General features: G+C 36.4%; 1 protein-coding gene across 6 annotated transcripts in view; it reads right to left on the bottom strand.

The window, feature by feature from the left end:
• Positions 1 to 15,137, bottom strand: part of POLQ (DNA polymerase theta) — a 115,712-nt gene that overhangs the window by 56,111 nt on the left and 44,464 nt on the right. For all 6 annotated transcript variants that reach the window (XM_079922713.1, XM_079922714.1, XM_079922716.1 and 3 more), the window contains 3 exons: positions 11,220 to 11,413; positions 10,214 to 10,338; positions 8,675 to 8,918 (listed from right to left, as the gene is read on the bottom strand). In XM_079922713.1, the coding sequence (XP_079778839.1) occupies positions 8,675 to 8,918; positions 10,214 to 10,338; positions 11,220 to 11,413 (563 nt within the window). The remainder of the gene's footprint in view (positions 1 to 8,674; positions 8,919 to 10,213; positions 10,339 to 11,219; positions 11,414 to 15,137) is intronic.

Below are 15,137 nucleotides of genomic sequence, written 5' to 3'. Positions count from 1 at the left end.
TCCAGAAATAGACTTAATTACATATGGATATTTAATATATGATGGTGGCATCTCAAATCACTGGGACAAAGATAAACTTTTTTATAAATGGGAACCATTGAGAAATAAAATTGGATCCAGACTTAACACCATACACAAAATTAAATTCTAAATGAATCAGGAATCCAAATGCAAACTTACAAATACTAGAAGAAAACGTGTGAATTCCTCTTTAACCTCAATATATGAAAAACCTTTCTAACTATGACAATTTAGAAGCAAAAAAAAAAAAAGATTGCTAAAAAATAAATGAAAAGAAAAATAAAAATTCTGCATGGTGAAAACAATGCAATAAAGTCAAAAGACAATTGATAAGTTTTTGAGAAAAATGTATGAAATATACATGTGAAACAAATGGCTAAGAACCCTAATCAGTTTTAAAAAGAAAAGATTCTAAGACTCTTTAAAAAGGAGAGGGTAAAACCCAAAATCTAGTAGAAACATAAGGAAAAGACATAACCAGATAATTCACAAAGATATATTTCTTTAAATAATCCTGAAAATAAGAAAAAATATTCACCATCACGCACATTTAGAGAAATGCACATTAAAATCATACTGAGATACAACTTCTCATCTATCCAACTAGTAAAAATGAAAACCTTTTTGTCAAAGAGAAAAACCAGAGGCTCCAAATGGCATCACTTGTGCTAAAGCCCATGATACCAAGCCTAGATTTAATACATAACCTAAATACAATTTAAACCTTCATCAGAAGTGTAATCTTTTTTTTTTTGAAATATAGTTGATGTACAATAAGAGCTGTATTTTTTTTTTTTTTTTTTTTTTTTTGGTTTAAAGACAAGCTTGTAAGGATTGGCTACTCCAAAGTTCTAAGGAATATAGCTAACTCAAATGCTTTTCAAGATCAAGTTATCCAAGATAATCTTTAGGAAGTAAAAGCTAGTTTAAGTTTGTCCCTTTAATTAAAACAGACAAGTCTTAATATTTGTCAGCATTAATTATATTTTTATTCTACCTAAGCTAACAAATTTGTCGGCAAGAAAAATAACTTGGTATGATGAAATTTTCATTAGTAACCTAAATATAATTGTTTAGAGCAAGTAAATTAAATAAATAAAAGTAGAATAAAAAGATTTTCTAGGTGAACTTTTGAAATAAGTTTTCCAAATCTTTAGCCTGAAACCCTTTTGCTAAGCTTAGGTTAAGTAATGGAAATTTATTGAACATTTAGATCATTCCAAATAAGATAAAATAGGTGAAAGATTAATTACTGAACACAGCTTTATCTACTTTTGGCTTTCTATTGTTTAAAAACTAAAGATAAAATTTGGGATTATTAGTAAGCATGTTTGGTGCTGCCAACTATTGGCACTTGCCATCTACCTCTACAAGGATTAAATCATGAGCTGCTGCAGCTGCTGACCTTCAACACCCCCTGAAAGGAGTTCAGGGTGGAGATCAGGAATGAGGCACTTCATGCTCTGGGAAAAACTGGCAGAAAAGGTCTTCAGATAGATATTTTCAGGAGATTTTATGAGCCCAATTCTTACATTCCTCATATCTAGAAAAGCACTAAAATCATTAACAGTGACGCCTGCTCCTCATGACTAGCAGCAAGCCTCTGCCAAAATGTGTGCTTGGCTGCTCGTACCCCCCTTCACTAAAGTCATATAACACTGACCTTCCCCGCTACCTCTTTGGAGCGGCTTCTCAGAGCTACCTGAAATGCTGTCTCCTGGGCTATAGTTCTCATTTTGCCCCAAATAAAACTTAACTCACAACTCTCACATTGCGCTTTTTTTTTTTTTTTCAGTCAACAGTGCCATGCTAAGAAAGTTTCTATGAGAAAGCACATGTTTCTAGAAGTTACAAAGATTACTTATAATTTTGCCAAGCTTCGGAATGCTAGTGTAAGAGTCCACAACTGTTTAGTTCCTAAATTTTAGCCAGAAATTAAGGTTTTCAAAAGATTAAAAATTCTAATATATGTAATTAAAGCTACAAGAAACAACAAAGGAAACATCTCCATATGCAAGAAAAGCACGATATGCTTTTGGCTAGAAAAGGCATGAGAGACTTCCCTGGCAGCACAGTGGTTAAGAATCTGCCTGCTAATGCAGGAGACACAGGTTCGAGCCCTGGTCCAGGAAGATCCCACATGCCACAGAGCAATTAAGCCCATGTGCCATAACTACTGAGCCTGTGCTCAAGAGTCCATGAGCCACAACTACTGAAGCCCGCAGCCCTAGAGCCCGTGCTCCGCAACAAGAGAAGCCACCGCAATGAGAAGCCTGCACACCGCAACTAAAGAAAGCCCGCGTGCAGCAACAAAGACCCAACGCAGCCAAAAAATAATTAATTAATTAATTAATTTTTTAAAAAAACAACGAAAAGAAAAGGCATGAGGAATGAAGATGCATTTTGTTAAGGGAAATGAGAGTAATTTTGTCTGCACTAGAGCTTCTGGTTATAAAGGGTAAACTAAAGGCATACAAAAATCTTTTCTCTCTTCACTGAAGAGAGAAAAGATTTTACCTTGTGTAATCAAGCTGGCTAAAACTGACTTATTATAAGCATTTTAAAAATTAAGTTTTAATATCAATAGTGTACTTATATAAAACTAGAACTTAATTTTCCTTCATCTGCTAAATAGACAATCGAGTATTGTTTCATATGGACCTGTGATCCTATTTAGTCAAGTGTCCAAACCATTTGATATCTTTGACAAACTTCCCCAAATCAAATTCTGAATGATGTCTTTTGACCACAAACTAACTTTGAAATTTTTCAGAGGCCCCTGGAACATTTCAAAAGATGTTAGGCTTATTTGATATGTTAAATAACATCGGAAGCATTACCAAACAAGAAGTAACATTAAGCCTTCTTTATGTTGTACTTGATTAGGTGTGTAAGTGTTCTAGAAATTGTGTGAAATTCCTAGAAACTTGATATATCCTGGTATAATCCTAACTTATAATTCTAGTCATTATCTTAAAATGGTGTATGACATCCTCTGGGACCCCAATCAGAAATGGGTAACAAGTAAACAATCCTTTTACTGCTATTCACTTACTTTCTAAAATTACTCATCAAAATTGAGGCTCACACTAAAAATATTGAACCTGAGTAACAGGGAAATGACCTAGCTGACTTTCATGTAAAGGCAACAGAATCTATATAAAGATTGTGGCAAGTGTTGATGAGATTCGTTCTACTTCTCCAAAAATGACCCGCTTACTGCCAGACCTGATGTCCTTATAACAGACGACAGTCTGCTCCTGAATCAGAGAAACTAAGATGGGTAAACAATGGCTGTAAATTAAACAAACAGCTGGAGCTGTGGGAAAACCAAGATGGCCTCATGGTTCTTCCTGGCTCCCTGACAAATCTCATTTTTCTGTTTTCCCATTCCTTCACCCACCACAGTATATGTAAGAACAACTATTTGTGTCCCTAAAGGCCTTAGGCTTCCTCCCTCTGGGCCCTTGAAAAACTGTATTCAAGCAGAAAAAGTATTAATTACATAGGACTACATGACCTGAGGAGGATACTCTAATGTTTCTGTTCTTCCAGATTTAAGGAGACCTTTTCTTAAGCTATCTATGACTTAACAACAATTTGGTAAAGTATACCTTTGTGAACAAAGATGAAACATTTTCTCCCCACCTGATCCCTCCAGAATTCAGGAACTCTCAGTGAATATTCTTACTCTCTTAACAATTTATTTGCTTGCATAAGTTCAATAACAATCTGTTCTCCTTATAACAGGATACAATTAGAAACACTGGCTATATTACCAAGGCTTTGACTGGAATGTCATATTTGAGAAAGGTGTGCACAGACTCAGATATGACCAGATAGCTTCAAAGAACTGCTTCAGAACAAAATCAACCAGGTACCTTGCTTACAAGGTTTCAGCAAAGCAGTCTTAAAAAAGGACTTATATGGTCAATCATTATTCTTGCTGTACTTATATAAATAATCAGGCCAAGTTTAATGCAAACAAATTAGTTTTACTATGATTATCTTTGGTTAAAAAAAATATAGGGGTAATTAAAGAGAGAAAAATTATCTTTGCACCTTTGTAGATAGTATTAGATTCTAGTCCTGTTAATTGTCTTTGAGGTTTTATTACATACCTGTAAACTGGACTGGATCCTGAATTCTTCTAGTGTCCTTAAATATCTGGCTACAACTCACCAAATTAATATTTCCAATTTTCTCCCACCCTTCTGATTTGACATCACTAAGAACAAAGGCAGCCTTTGAGCCCTGTCAGAAGGGAGCTTACCAAGTGCTCCTGACCACTGACACTGATGCAAAGTTATGGAAAGCACTGAGCCTTGGGTACATGTCTCACAGCTAAGGACGACCACCTGACATCTGGTCCTACACAACACTGGAGACCCCTGAATCAAAATGATGAGTAAGAAAAGTCACTGATATTGATGTCTACTGCTTTCACCCAAGACACCAGATTCAAGTCTTCTTGCTTTAGTTAAACATGAAACCCTTTCTCCTTTTCTTTCTTAATTTCACTCTGGCATTGGCCTGGAAAGATAACACCCTCATCTGTATCTCCCAGGCCATTACTAAGAAGGGATAAGCTTCAGTATTTAGGATAACTCTATTTTAGGATGGGAGATTCTCTTTCCACATGCACTAAAAACCTGACTGACTCCTGGCTTGAAAAGGTAAATGCAGCAGTCCCTGTGAATAAATCTTTTATCAGTATTCCTTAACAGGAATGGTTTGCATCCCGACAGGTCTTGTCTTTGTCTGTGGTGGTTATCATTCTCCTTGGGCCCATATGAATGCCCATATGGCTGGCACACAACTGTACTAGGCGTCTTAGGTTATCTAACTGTGCCCCTAACTGTTCTAGAAAAGGTCTAACAGGAGGATTCATGATTCAAGAACTGCTTCCTTTGGCAGGGTCTACTTCCCTGATTAGGAGTTAAAACAAAGAAGAATATAATCAGGAACCTTTCCTCAACTCTTAGAGAACATTGCAGATTCCATTGCTAGGGCACTAATTGCCCAACAAAAATACTTAGACTCTCTGGTCACAGTTGCTCTTGATAATAAGATAGCCCTTGATAATCTTTTAGCTGAGCAGGGAAGTGTCTGTGCTATGACCAATACCATCTGTTGTACCTGGATTGACACTTCTGGTGAAGCTGAAACTTAATTATGTAAGATCACTGAGTAAGCCACTTGGCTTAAAAGGGTGACTCCTTCAACAGTGTCTTTGACTGGTTTGGGTCTTGGGGACTATGGCTCTGAAGCACACCCCAAATACTGGGAGTTATCCTATTTATAGCTGTCATAAACATCAGCACATTGGATTCTCTCAAAAGTTTTAAATGCATGTTCACAGCCACTGACCAGCAGAGAAGTGATCTCCCTGAGTGGAACATCAGAAAAGAAATGAGAACAGCCACCTTAAAAATTGTGAACCTGTAACAGGGAAGAACAAAATCTGACTCCATGTTGGATCTGTTTCTTTTACTTAACCTTTGCTTCCTGTTGCTTTTGTGACTATAATCACTAAAAGGATGCTCTTTATAGCTATAAGCATACATAGTGGCGTCCCTTGGGGAACCCTGCCCCTCTGCCTCAATGTTAAACCAAAGTGCCTTCATTCAGCTCACAGGGAAACACCCTGCCCCTGCCCGCCCGGGAATGGCTGCAAGAAAGAAGAAATTAACACATCTCCTCCCAGACGCTGGCCAAACCAGAAGATATTTTGCAAGACTTAGAGCCTTTTTACTTTACTTCCTCACCTCCTCCCCATCTCTGTTCTATAAAAGAAACTAGCATCCAGACCCAGATAAGATGGTACTCTAGGACTCTAGTCTGCCATCTTCTCGGATGCCCAGCTTTCCAAATAAAGTCGCTATTCCTTGCCTCAACACCTCATCTCCTGATTTATTGGTCTATTGTGCAGCAGAACAAGCTTGGACTTGGTAACAAACCTGAAGTCATGGCCTGTGAATATCACAGGAGTTCATCAAAGACGTCATGACCTATGGATAGCACAACAAAGATCAACAAAGCTGCAGAGCAGTAGTTGAGAGCGAAGCTAATGCCTTAAATTTTGATCACATCTCTCAGGCTGAGAGTATGATGAAAAGGAGGGAACTGTTAAAGAGAAAAGCCACAGGCCCCAAATGGCTAAAGCCCATGATACCAAACCTAGATTTAATATCTAACCTAATTGCAGTTTTGACCTTCACCAGAAATGTAATCTTAATCAACCAGTCTAGAATTTCCTGGTCAGCACCAAGAGGTAATCTGTCCATCCTCCCTCCCCACCCCCCTGCACCCCCACCCACCCCCAAGATACAATCTGCATGATAAAACCCCCTTGCCTTTCCCTTTTACCCCCAAAAAGCTGCCCTGGTATAAAAATAATCCTTTCTTTTATTTTGCTAATAGCTCCTTTGCCCTATCCTTCTTCCTACAAAAACCTTCCATCTTTTAGTAAAACCCCTTCTAGTTCCTAGATTGGATGCTGCAATTCATGAATCACCTAATAAAGCTAGTTGGATCTTCAAATTTACTCAGCTGAATTTTGTTTTTTAACAACATCCAACAATGGATTCTACTGGTGAGCTGAGGGGTAATAGACTAGTGAGAGTGTAACTTGGCTAGACCCTTCTGCAGAGCAATTTGGAATCTAATAAATCTATATATATGCACTTACCTTCTGAAATCTCACATCTAGGAATTTACTCTGAAGAAACATCACCAACAATATGAAAATACATATGCACAAGGTAATTCATTACAGATTGTTGGTAATGGCAAGCTATTTGAGACAATCTGAATGTTGGATGGGTTTTCTGGCTTTTACGTACCGGGCACTGAAAGGGTGGCCAGTCTCCAAATACATCAGTTTCTATTCAGAAAACTAACATTAATACAATACTGTATCTAATCTACACACCTTACTCAAAATTTACCAATTGTTCCAAGTATGTCCTTTTTCTAATCCAATCTAGAGTAAGGTGGTACATTTAGTTGTCATGTCTCTTTAGCTTGGTTTAATTGGAATCAGCTCCTCAGTCTTTGTTTCCGTGACCTTGATATTTTTGAAAAGTGCTGGCCAATTATTTTGTAGAATGTCTCTCAATTTAGGTTTGTCTGATGTTTCTCTACAGTTAAATTTACATTAGACATTTTTGATAAAAATATTCCAGGAGTAATGTTGTGTCTTTCTCAGTATGTCACATGAGGAGGCAGATAATGTTGATTTCTCATATTACTATGTTTCATTAATTTTGATCAGTGAAGGTTCTGGGCTTTCAGAAGAATCATAGTCATGGCAATAATAGCTTTAGAATCACACAGAAGAGATTCCAAAATATGTTTACAAATTTTTTCCAATTAAATTTTTAAAAATGTGTACTGACTTCAGATGACTCCCTGGAAGGGTTAAGTATGATATGTGGTATGCTGTTACCACAGAGATACTCCCACATCTGAATTTTTTCACCTCAGGTCTTTTATTACATATTTCTAAGCAACTATGAATATATCCAAAGATTCTGTGAAAATCACAGGCTCCAGAGGAGATCAACACCTTTACAAGTAGGTTTTAAAGCATACTCTATGTAGGTTTCAGCCAGAGGCACACCCCAAAGTGACAAAATCTCCCACCAATGGATCTGCCAATCTGGGGTCACAGGGGATGACCCTGCCCCCACAGCTCCACATTCTCTGCTTGGGTTGCATATGCTTAAGACTCCAAGCAATTTCATCCTTCAAAATCTAGGTAGAGGTAGCTATACAGCTATAGCTATGCTGGCTGTAGTGCATGCTGTACTAGGGACCACTAGTAGGAATCACACCTGCCGTTGCTGCCGAAGTACACGGAGTAGAGCCCATGATGTGAGATGGCACTGCGCAGTGAGGCCCTTTCTTTGACTATGCTCCCATCCCTTCACACATGTTTCAAGTTTCAGAGCATGTGTCAAACCAAAGAGGAAAGAAGCACTGAACTGGAAATGAGATTAATGCTCTAATTTAGGACAAATTTTTAAAACCTGAAAATAAAACTGTTAATACTTGAAACTGCCTAAACAGCTATAGAATCTAGCTAAGATTCCATATAACAGTGAGTTCAAAGAATAGTGGTTGAGAAAATAATTAAGCTATTCCTTGATAATATGCTGAGTCCAGCCCATTCAATGAATTCGTTACACACTTACACACACACACACACACACACACACACACACACACACACACATCAAGAAGTCCTCTTCTCATAAACTGTTTTTGAGGGACTAGTATTCCAAAGAATATTCAAGAAGAGTATATTTTAAAGTTTTCTTGCCTGAAGAAAATCTAAGATGAGTCCTGGATATATACTGAGAACTAAAATCCATCAAAGCAGAAACATTGGTAACTTAACTTCACTCAAACTTTCTAGGAGAGAGTTATGATACATTTAGAAGTGTCTTTAAAGTCATAAACTATATTTTAAACATACAAAAAAAGAAAAAAGTAATCCTCAAGGGGAAAAGGAGCCACATTTTCTTCCACTTATACCAAATATGGCACGATATTATCTAAGGGAAAAATATTTTAGTATATTATCTATTATTTACAAATTGACCTGTTTTCATTTAATAACATATGTAGACAAGGGGTTTTTTCTTACCTTTTGAAAGGCACAGCATTTTTCAGAACACTTTCCACGTCAGCAACATCTGCTCTGGCAAGATCGGCCACAGTAAGAAAGCCAGAAGCATAGAGGAATCTGGCTCTCTGTGCATTAAGTAAGGATACCCGGACCAGGTCACACAGCTCCCTCTGGATGCCAAATGTAAGACGCTTCTGAAACTGGGACAGTAGTAGTTCCATGTTGTGCCAGCCCAGGCGGTTGGAAAACACTGTAATCATCCCTAGAATATTCATATAATATTTATTGAAATAAAAATTCTTTCTAGACCAATTCTCCGTTTCTTGAGATGTATTTTTATTTCACTGCTGTTGTTATTTTTTCTGCAGAATTATAAAGTTTAACAGGCCCAAGGTATAAAATAATAGGAGAGCAGACATCTTTAAGGGCCTAGCTAATTGGCTAGACACATTAAATATCATCTCATTTTTTCTTAATCATGAACTTGCATTTGAAAAAATTGAGGCAGAGCACATAAACACAAAACAAACAAAAAGCCCTCACTAGTTTGCCTCTCTCTCTCTATTTTTTTCCTTACTTTCTTTAAAGAAGAAAGAACTCTTAAAACAGGTAAAGAACTCTTTTCACCTAGAGGAAAACAAGAGAGCTAATTTAAATTGTCAAGTGCTGAGAGGATTATTTACAAAGAGTGAAAGTCCCATTGATAATTTCATAAAAAAAAAAAAAAAGGTTGCCCAGCTTGATAGCTATACCCTCTTGAAATAAAGAGGCCAGAGTAGCCAAGTCTCAAGTCATTAAGAAAATCACTTCCCTACAAGAACATTAACCCTAGAGGTAATCTGAGATCTTTGATGCCAGTGAGTTGAAGGGTAAGTCTCTCCCTTCTTACTACCCTCTCCCGGCATCTTTCCCTCGGTAATCTCTCATGCACACAATTTCACAAGGAAACTTCTTACACATGTAAACACACTCTCCAGCAGCCTAGGATTTCCCTCCTAAGGGCTTAAGGATTTCTTGGTAAAATCAGACCTAGAACTTCCCTTGTTTGCCTAGCTTAGAAGATAAGAGTTTAATTTTATTAAGAAAGACCAGTATTTCCTTAGAGAACAGATATTTAAAACAATGAGACAGAAGTCCAGAAAGCCCTCTCCACTTGCCATCTTCCACAATAACAAGTATTAATCAATAACTTGATGAAAAAATGAAGACCAGTGAGAACTGTGTCTGTTTCTTCTTACAATATGCTCCCCCACCAAAAAAAAAAAGACAGAAAAACAGAAAGAAGAGCGATGGTCAGCAGGTTGCTAGGGAATGGAAGGGGACCAAGATCCAGACACTCAGCCAGCTGCCAGTCTTCTGTAGCAGGGTAACTGAGCCCACAGGAGTCATAGTTTTGGGTGTTTTGATGATGACAGGAACTATATAAAATTACGGCTTAACATGATCCCCTCACTTTTAGAGAAACCTACAGTAAAATGGAATTTGAAAAAAAGTAATCTTAACTTGACCTCAAACCACAGAGTCTTAAATAAATGTGGGAACACTTGTTTAACTGACCTGCATAAACAGCAGCCGACTGTTGTAACGATTGAATCTGTCCACGACTGCATCCATATTTCTGATTAATTTCCTTTAAGGGAACTTCACTGATTAAATCTAATAGCACAAGACTGGTAAAAAACCTAGAAAGTAAATTACCAAAAGTATGGTAAGAGGTCACTTATGTCTACTATGAAAGTACAATGTATGTTCAGAAACAAGAAAGAACCAAAAAAGGTAAGAGGGTGAGAAGGTGAGAAGATTCCTAATAGGATATAGGATTAGTTGACAAAGAGCTCAATGTTTGTAAATTCTAACATACGTTAGTACTATAGCAAAAAACTAATATCTGTATAACAAAAAGATTTTGTTCATATTTCAATAATGCTAACTAATTTTAAGAAATGAGACTGGGTTCAAGAAATATGATGGCACAAAAATTTTAAAGAACACTTGATACACAATTATATCACCTAATCATATTTCAATCAAAATTTGGTTATAAAGAAGTTTTGATGTGAAAGGCAATTGTGCCACAAATAAGCCAAGTATATAATCCTTACAAAATTTACACTTGACTATGATGTAAATAATATGAGACTAATGCTTTAAGAAAAATAATTTTATTATATTTCAAAGAAGCTAAAGCCTGTACAATTTCCCCATCTGAATCTTTTAATTGGCTCTTCCCTACTGGTAACAAATCAATTCAAAGGATGATACAAACCATATCCTCAAATGGAGCCACACTAAGTTGGCAATTCTGATCATATCTTCTTTAAGGGAAGAAAGTAATTAAGAGTTCTACTTTAAAAAGTCTTGATATATAGTGGCTTCTTATAAGCTACAAAGAAGAAACTAAAATATCAATAAATTCAGTAAATACAAGAAGTTGAAAATTTTTACTATATTCAGCCAAAACTTTTATTTTAATGACAATGAAAGTGATTACAATAAACTGAACATCTACTGTATATCCAATACTGTGTTAAAAACTGGATAGTCCAGGCTCCTTGATATTTACCTTTTATGGATGGCCATTTGTCGGTGCTGTTTCTCAGTTCTGGCTGCTACTTTTCCTTTCACACAGCGAGCCAAGAACCCTTCTTCAACTCCCACTAGCTCTGCCACCCGTTTCATAGAAGCTGGCAACTTCTCCCATAAACAGAAAAATCGATACCAATCAATAGTAGTCCAATCCTCAAACACAGGTGTAACCTAAAGGGAAGAAGCATCATTCATTACCTAAAACTACTGCATTACAAAAGGGACAAAATCGTAAACATATACCTCATGTTAAAAACAAAGGCCTCATGGGCTTCCCTGGTGGTGCAGTGGTTGAGAGTCCACCTGTCGATGTAGGGGACACAGGTTCGTGCCCTGGTCTGGGAAGATCCCACATGCCGCGGCACGGCTGGGCCCATGAGCCATGGCCGCTGAGTCTGCGTGTCCGGAGCCTGTGCTCCGCAACGGGAGAGGCCACAACAGTGAGAGGCCCGCGTACCGAAAAAACAAACAAACAAACCAACAAAGTCTTCAGTATTTGGAAAAATTTCTAAATATGATAATGCCTCACTTATATGGAAACTTCATTTAATCACAAACAACTCACTGACAAGAGAAAAGAAGAGACCACTAAGCACACAAGCTGGATTTTACAGAATCCAAGGACTTTAATCATAGACACTTTTAATCTCGGTATTCTGATGTTAAATACAATCTTAAGTATTTTGTATGACTTCTAAGAAAATACAGGGAGGGGAAAGAGGAATCAATATTCACAATTGCTATAATATATTTATTATCTGAAGTGTCCAGTATTCAACAACAACAAAAAAAAACAATGAGACATTCAAAGAAACAGAAACATGTGTCCCAAACACAGGGGAAAAAGCAGGCAAAAGAAACACCTTTGAGGGGTTCCAGATGTCAGAAATATCTGCAAAGACTTCAAAGAGACATTAAAAGTATGGTCAAAGAACAGCAACAACAAAAAAAAACATGCTTAATAATGTAAAGGAAAGTATGATGACAATGTCTCATCAAGTAGGGAATATGAATAAAGAGAAATGATTAAAAAAAAAGAGCCAAATGGAAATTCTAGAGTTAAAAAATACAACTGAAATGAACTATTAACTATAGAGCTCAACAGTAGATGCAAGCTGGCAGAATAAAGAATCAGCAAACATGAAGATAGATCCATCAAGATTATGTAATCTGAGAGGTGAGAAAAAAGGAAAAAAAAAATCAACAGAGCCTCAGAGAAATGTGGGAAGCATTAAAGTGTACCAACACATGCATAATGAGAGTACCAGAAGAAGACAGAAAGGAACAGAAAGAACATTTGAAGAAATTATGGCTAAAACCTTTCCAAATTTAACGGAAAACTTTACATATGCCAGAGACTAAAAGTGAACTCCAACTAGGAAAGCTCAAAAAGACCCACACCCTGATGCATCAGAGTCAAAATGTAAAATACCAAGTGAAAATCATGAAAGCAGCAAAAGAAAAACAATGCATCATATACAAGGGAAACCAAAAAAAATTAAGAGCCGACTTCTCATCAAAAACAATGGAGGACAGGGCTTCCCTGGTGGCGCAGTGGTTGAGAGTCCACCTGCCGATGCAGGGGACATGGGTTCGTGCCCCAGTCCGGGAGGATCCCACATGCCACAGAGCGGCTGGGCCCATGAGCCATGGCCGCTGAACCTGCGCGTCCGGAGCCTGTGCTCCGCAACAGGAGAGGCCACAACAGTGAGAGGCCCGCATACTGCAAAAAAAGAAAAAAAACAATGGAGGACAGAATGCTGTGAAACAACGTGTTCAAACTGCTGAAAGAAAAGAAAAGTCAACAAAGAATCTTATATAAAGGAAAACTAACTTTATAAAATAAAGGCATAACAAAGACATTCCCAGATAAACACAAAATTTGTTGCTAGCAGATCTGCCTACAAGAACTACTAAAGAAAAGTTCTTCTGGTTGAAAGAGAGTGACCCAAAACAGTATATTAATTCCACACAGAAAAACAAGGAGTGCCAACAAAGGTAATTGCATGGGTACTTGTAAAGACAGTATTATTGCATATTTCCCCTCTTTTCTTCTCTTGACTGACTTTAAAAAGCAACTGTACAAAACAGTATGTATAAAACATATAAAAATACAAAATGTTTGACAATAATAGCCCAAAGGAGGCAGATGGGAGCAAAGCTATATTGAAGTAGGAAATAACAAGAGAGAGTAACTAAATCCATAGAAACAAAAAAAGGGAAGCACAAATCTTAAATAAAAATGTAAATATAACAAATTTTATATGTATACATTTGCTCTCCTTTCTACTCTCAGCTTCTTTAAAGACATAAAATTGTATAAAATAACAATTATAACAATGTATTGTTGGGTTTGTAACACATGTAGATTAGATGTAACATGTATAACACTAATAGCACCAAAAAGAAAAAAAAAAAGGAATAGGAATACAGCTATACAAGAATATTGTTTCTATATCTCAATGGGATTAAGTAAGTATAAATTTTAAGCTGTATATGCTAACCCCTTGAGTAATTACTGGGAAAATAACTTCAAAAAATATAGAGAAAAAGTAAAGAAATTTAAATGTTATACTAGAAAGTTTTGCTTAATTCAAAAGAAATCAGTAAAAGTACAAGAGAACAAAAGAAGACGTGAGATATATAGAAAACAGACAAAATGTGGAAGATGTAAATCCAACTACATCAATAGTAACATGAAATGCAAATGGACTAAATAATCTATCAAAGACAGAGATCGACAGATTGGATAAGAAAAAAACCAGAATCCAACTATATGCTGTCTATAAGAGACACATTACAGATTCAAAAATACAACAGGTCAAAAGTAAAAGGAAGTGAAAATATGCAAGCCACAACTATAACAAAGCCAGAGTAACTAGACTAATATCAGATAAAATAGACTTCTAAAAAAAAGTTCACAGAAGAGGAATATTTTATAATGACAACAGGACCCATCCAACAAACAAACATAACAACTGTAAATACATACAGGGTTCTGAAACACATGAACAAAACTTGACAGAAATGAAGAAACAGACAATTCAAAAATAAGAGTTGAAGATTTAAATACCCTCACTTTCAACAGTGGAAAGAAGAACTAAGAAGATCAACAGGAAATAGAAGGTGAAAACGATACAGTAAATCAACTAGACCTAACAGACATCTGTAGAACTTCAACCAGCAACAGCAGAATGCACATTCTTCTTGAGGCCACATAGAACATTTTCCAGGACAGACCATCTACTAGGCAATAAAACAAGCCTCAATAAATGTAAAAGGATTGAAATCATGTGAAATATGTTTTCTGACAATGGAATGAAATTAAAAATAAATTTTAAAAAATTTTGGAAATTCACAATGTAGAAATTAAACAAGATGCTACTAAATAACAATGGGTCAGAGAAGAAATCACAATTGAAATTAAAAACTACCTTGAAACAGATGAAGATAAAAAATGAAAACATAAAATACCAAAATTTATGGGATACAGTGAAAGTAGTGCTTTGAAAGAAATTTATAGTTATAAATGCCTATACTAAAAAAGAATAAAGATCTAAAATCAATATCCTAATCTTCCACCTTAAGACACTGCAAATTGAAGGGCAAAGGAAAGCCAAAGCAAGAAGGAAAAAAAAAAAAACTATAAAGAGCAGAAATTAATGAAACAGAGTAAAAAATAACAGAGAAAATCAACCTACCCAAAATAGGTTCTGTTAAAAGGTAAACTGAAACACATTAAAATTTTCAAGAGTTTATTTGAGCACGCACCAATTAGAATTGGGCAGTGCCAAACCAAAGGCAGTTAGGAGTCCTCTAATGACAGGAGCTAGGGGCAAAGTTTTTAAAGAGAAGATGCTGAAGAAAATCAAAGCAATTACAGGACTGGTTATAG

Source organism: Stenella coeruleoalba, assembly GCF_951394435.1.
Source record: "Stenella coeruleoalba genome assembly, chromosome: 5".
NCBI lineage: Eukaryota > Metazoa > Chordata > Mammalia > Artiodactyla > Delphinidae > Stenella > Stenella coeruleoalba.
This window is presented reverse-complemented; position numbering and strand designations above follow the sequence as displayed.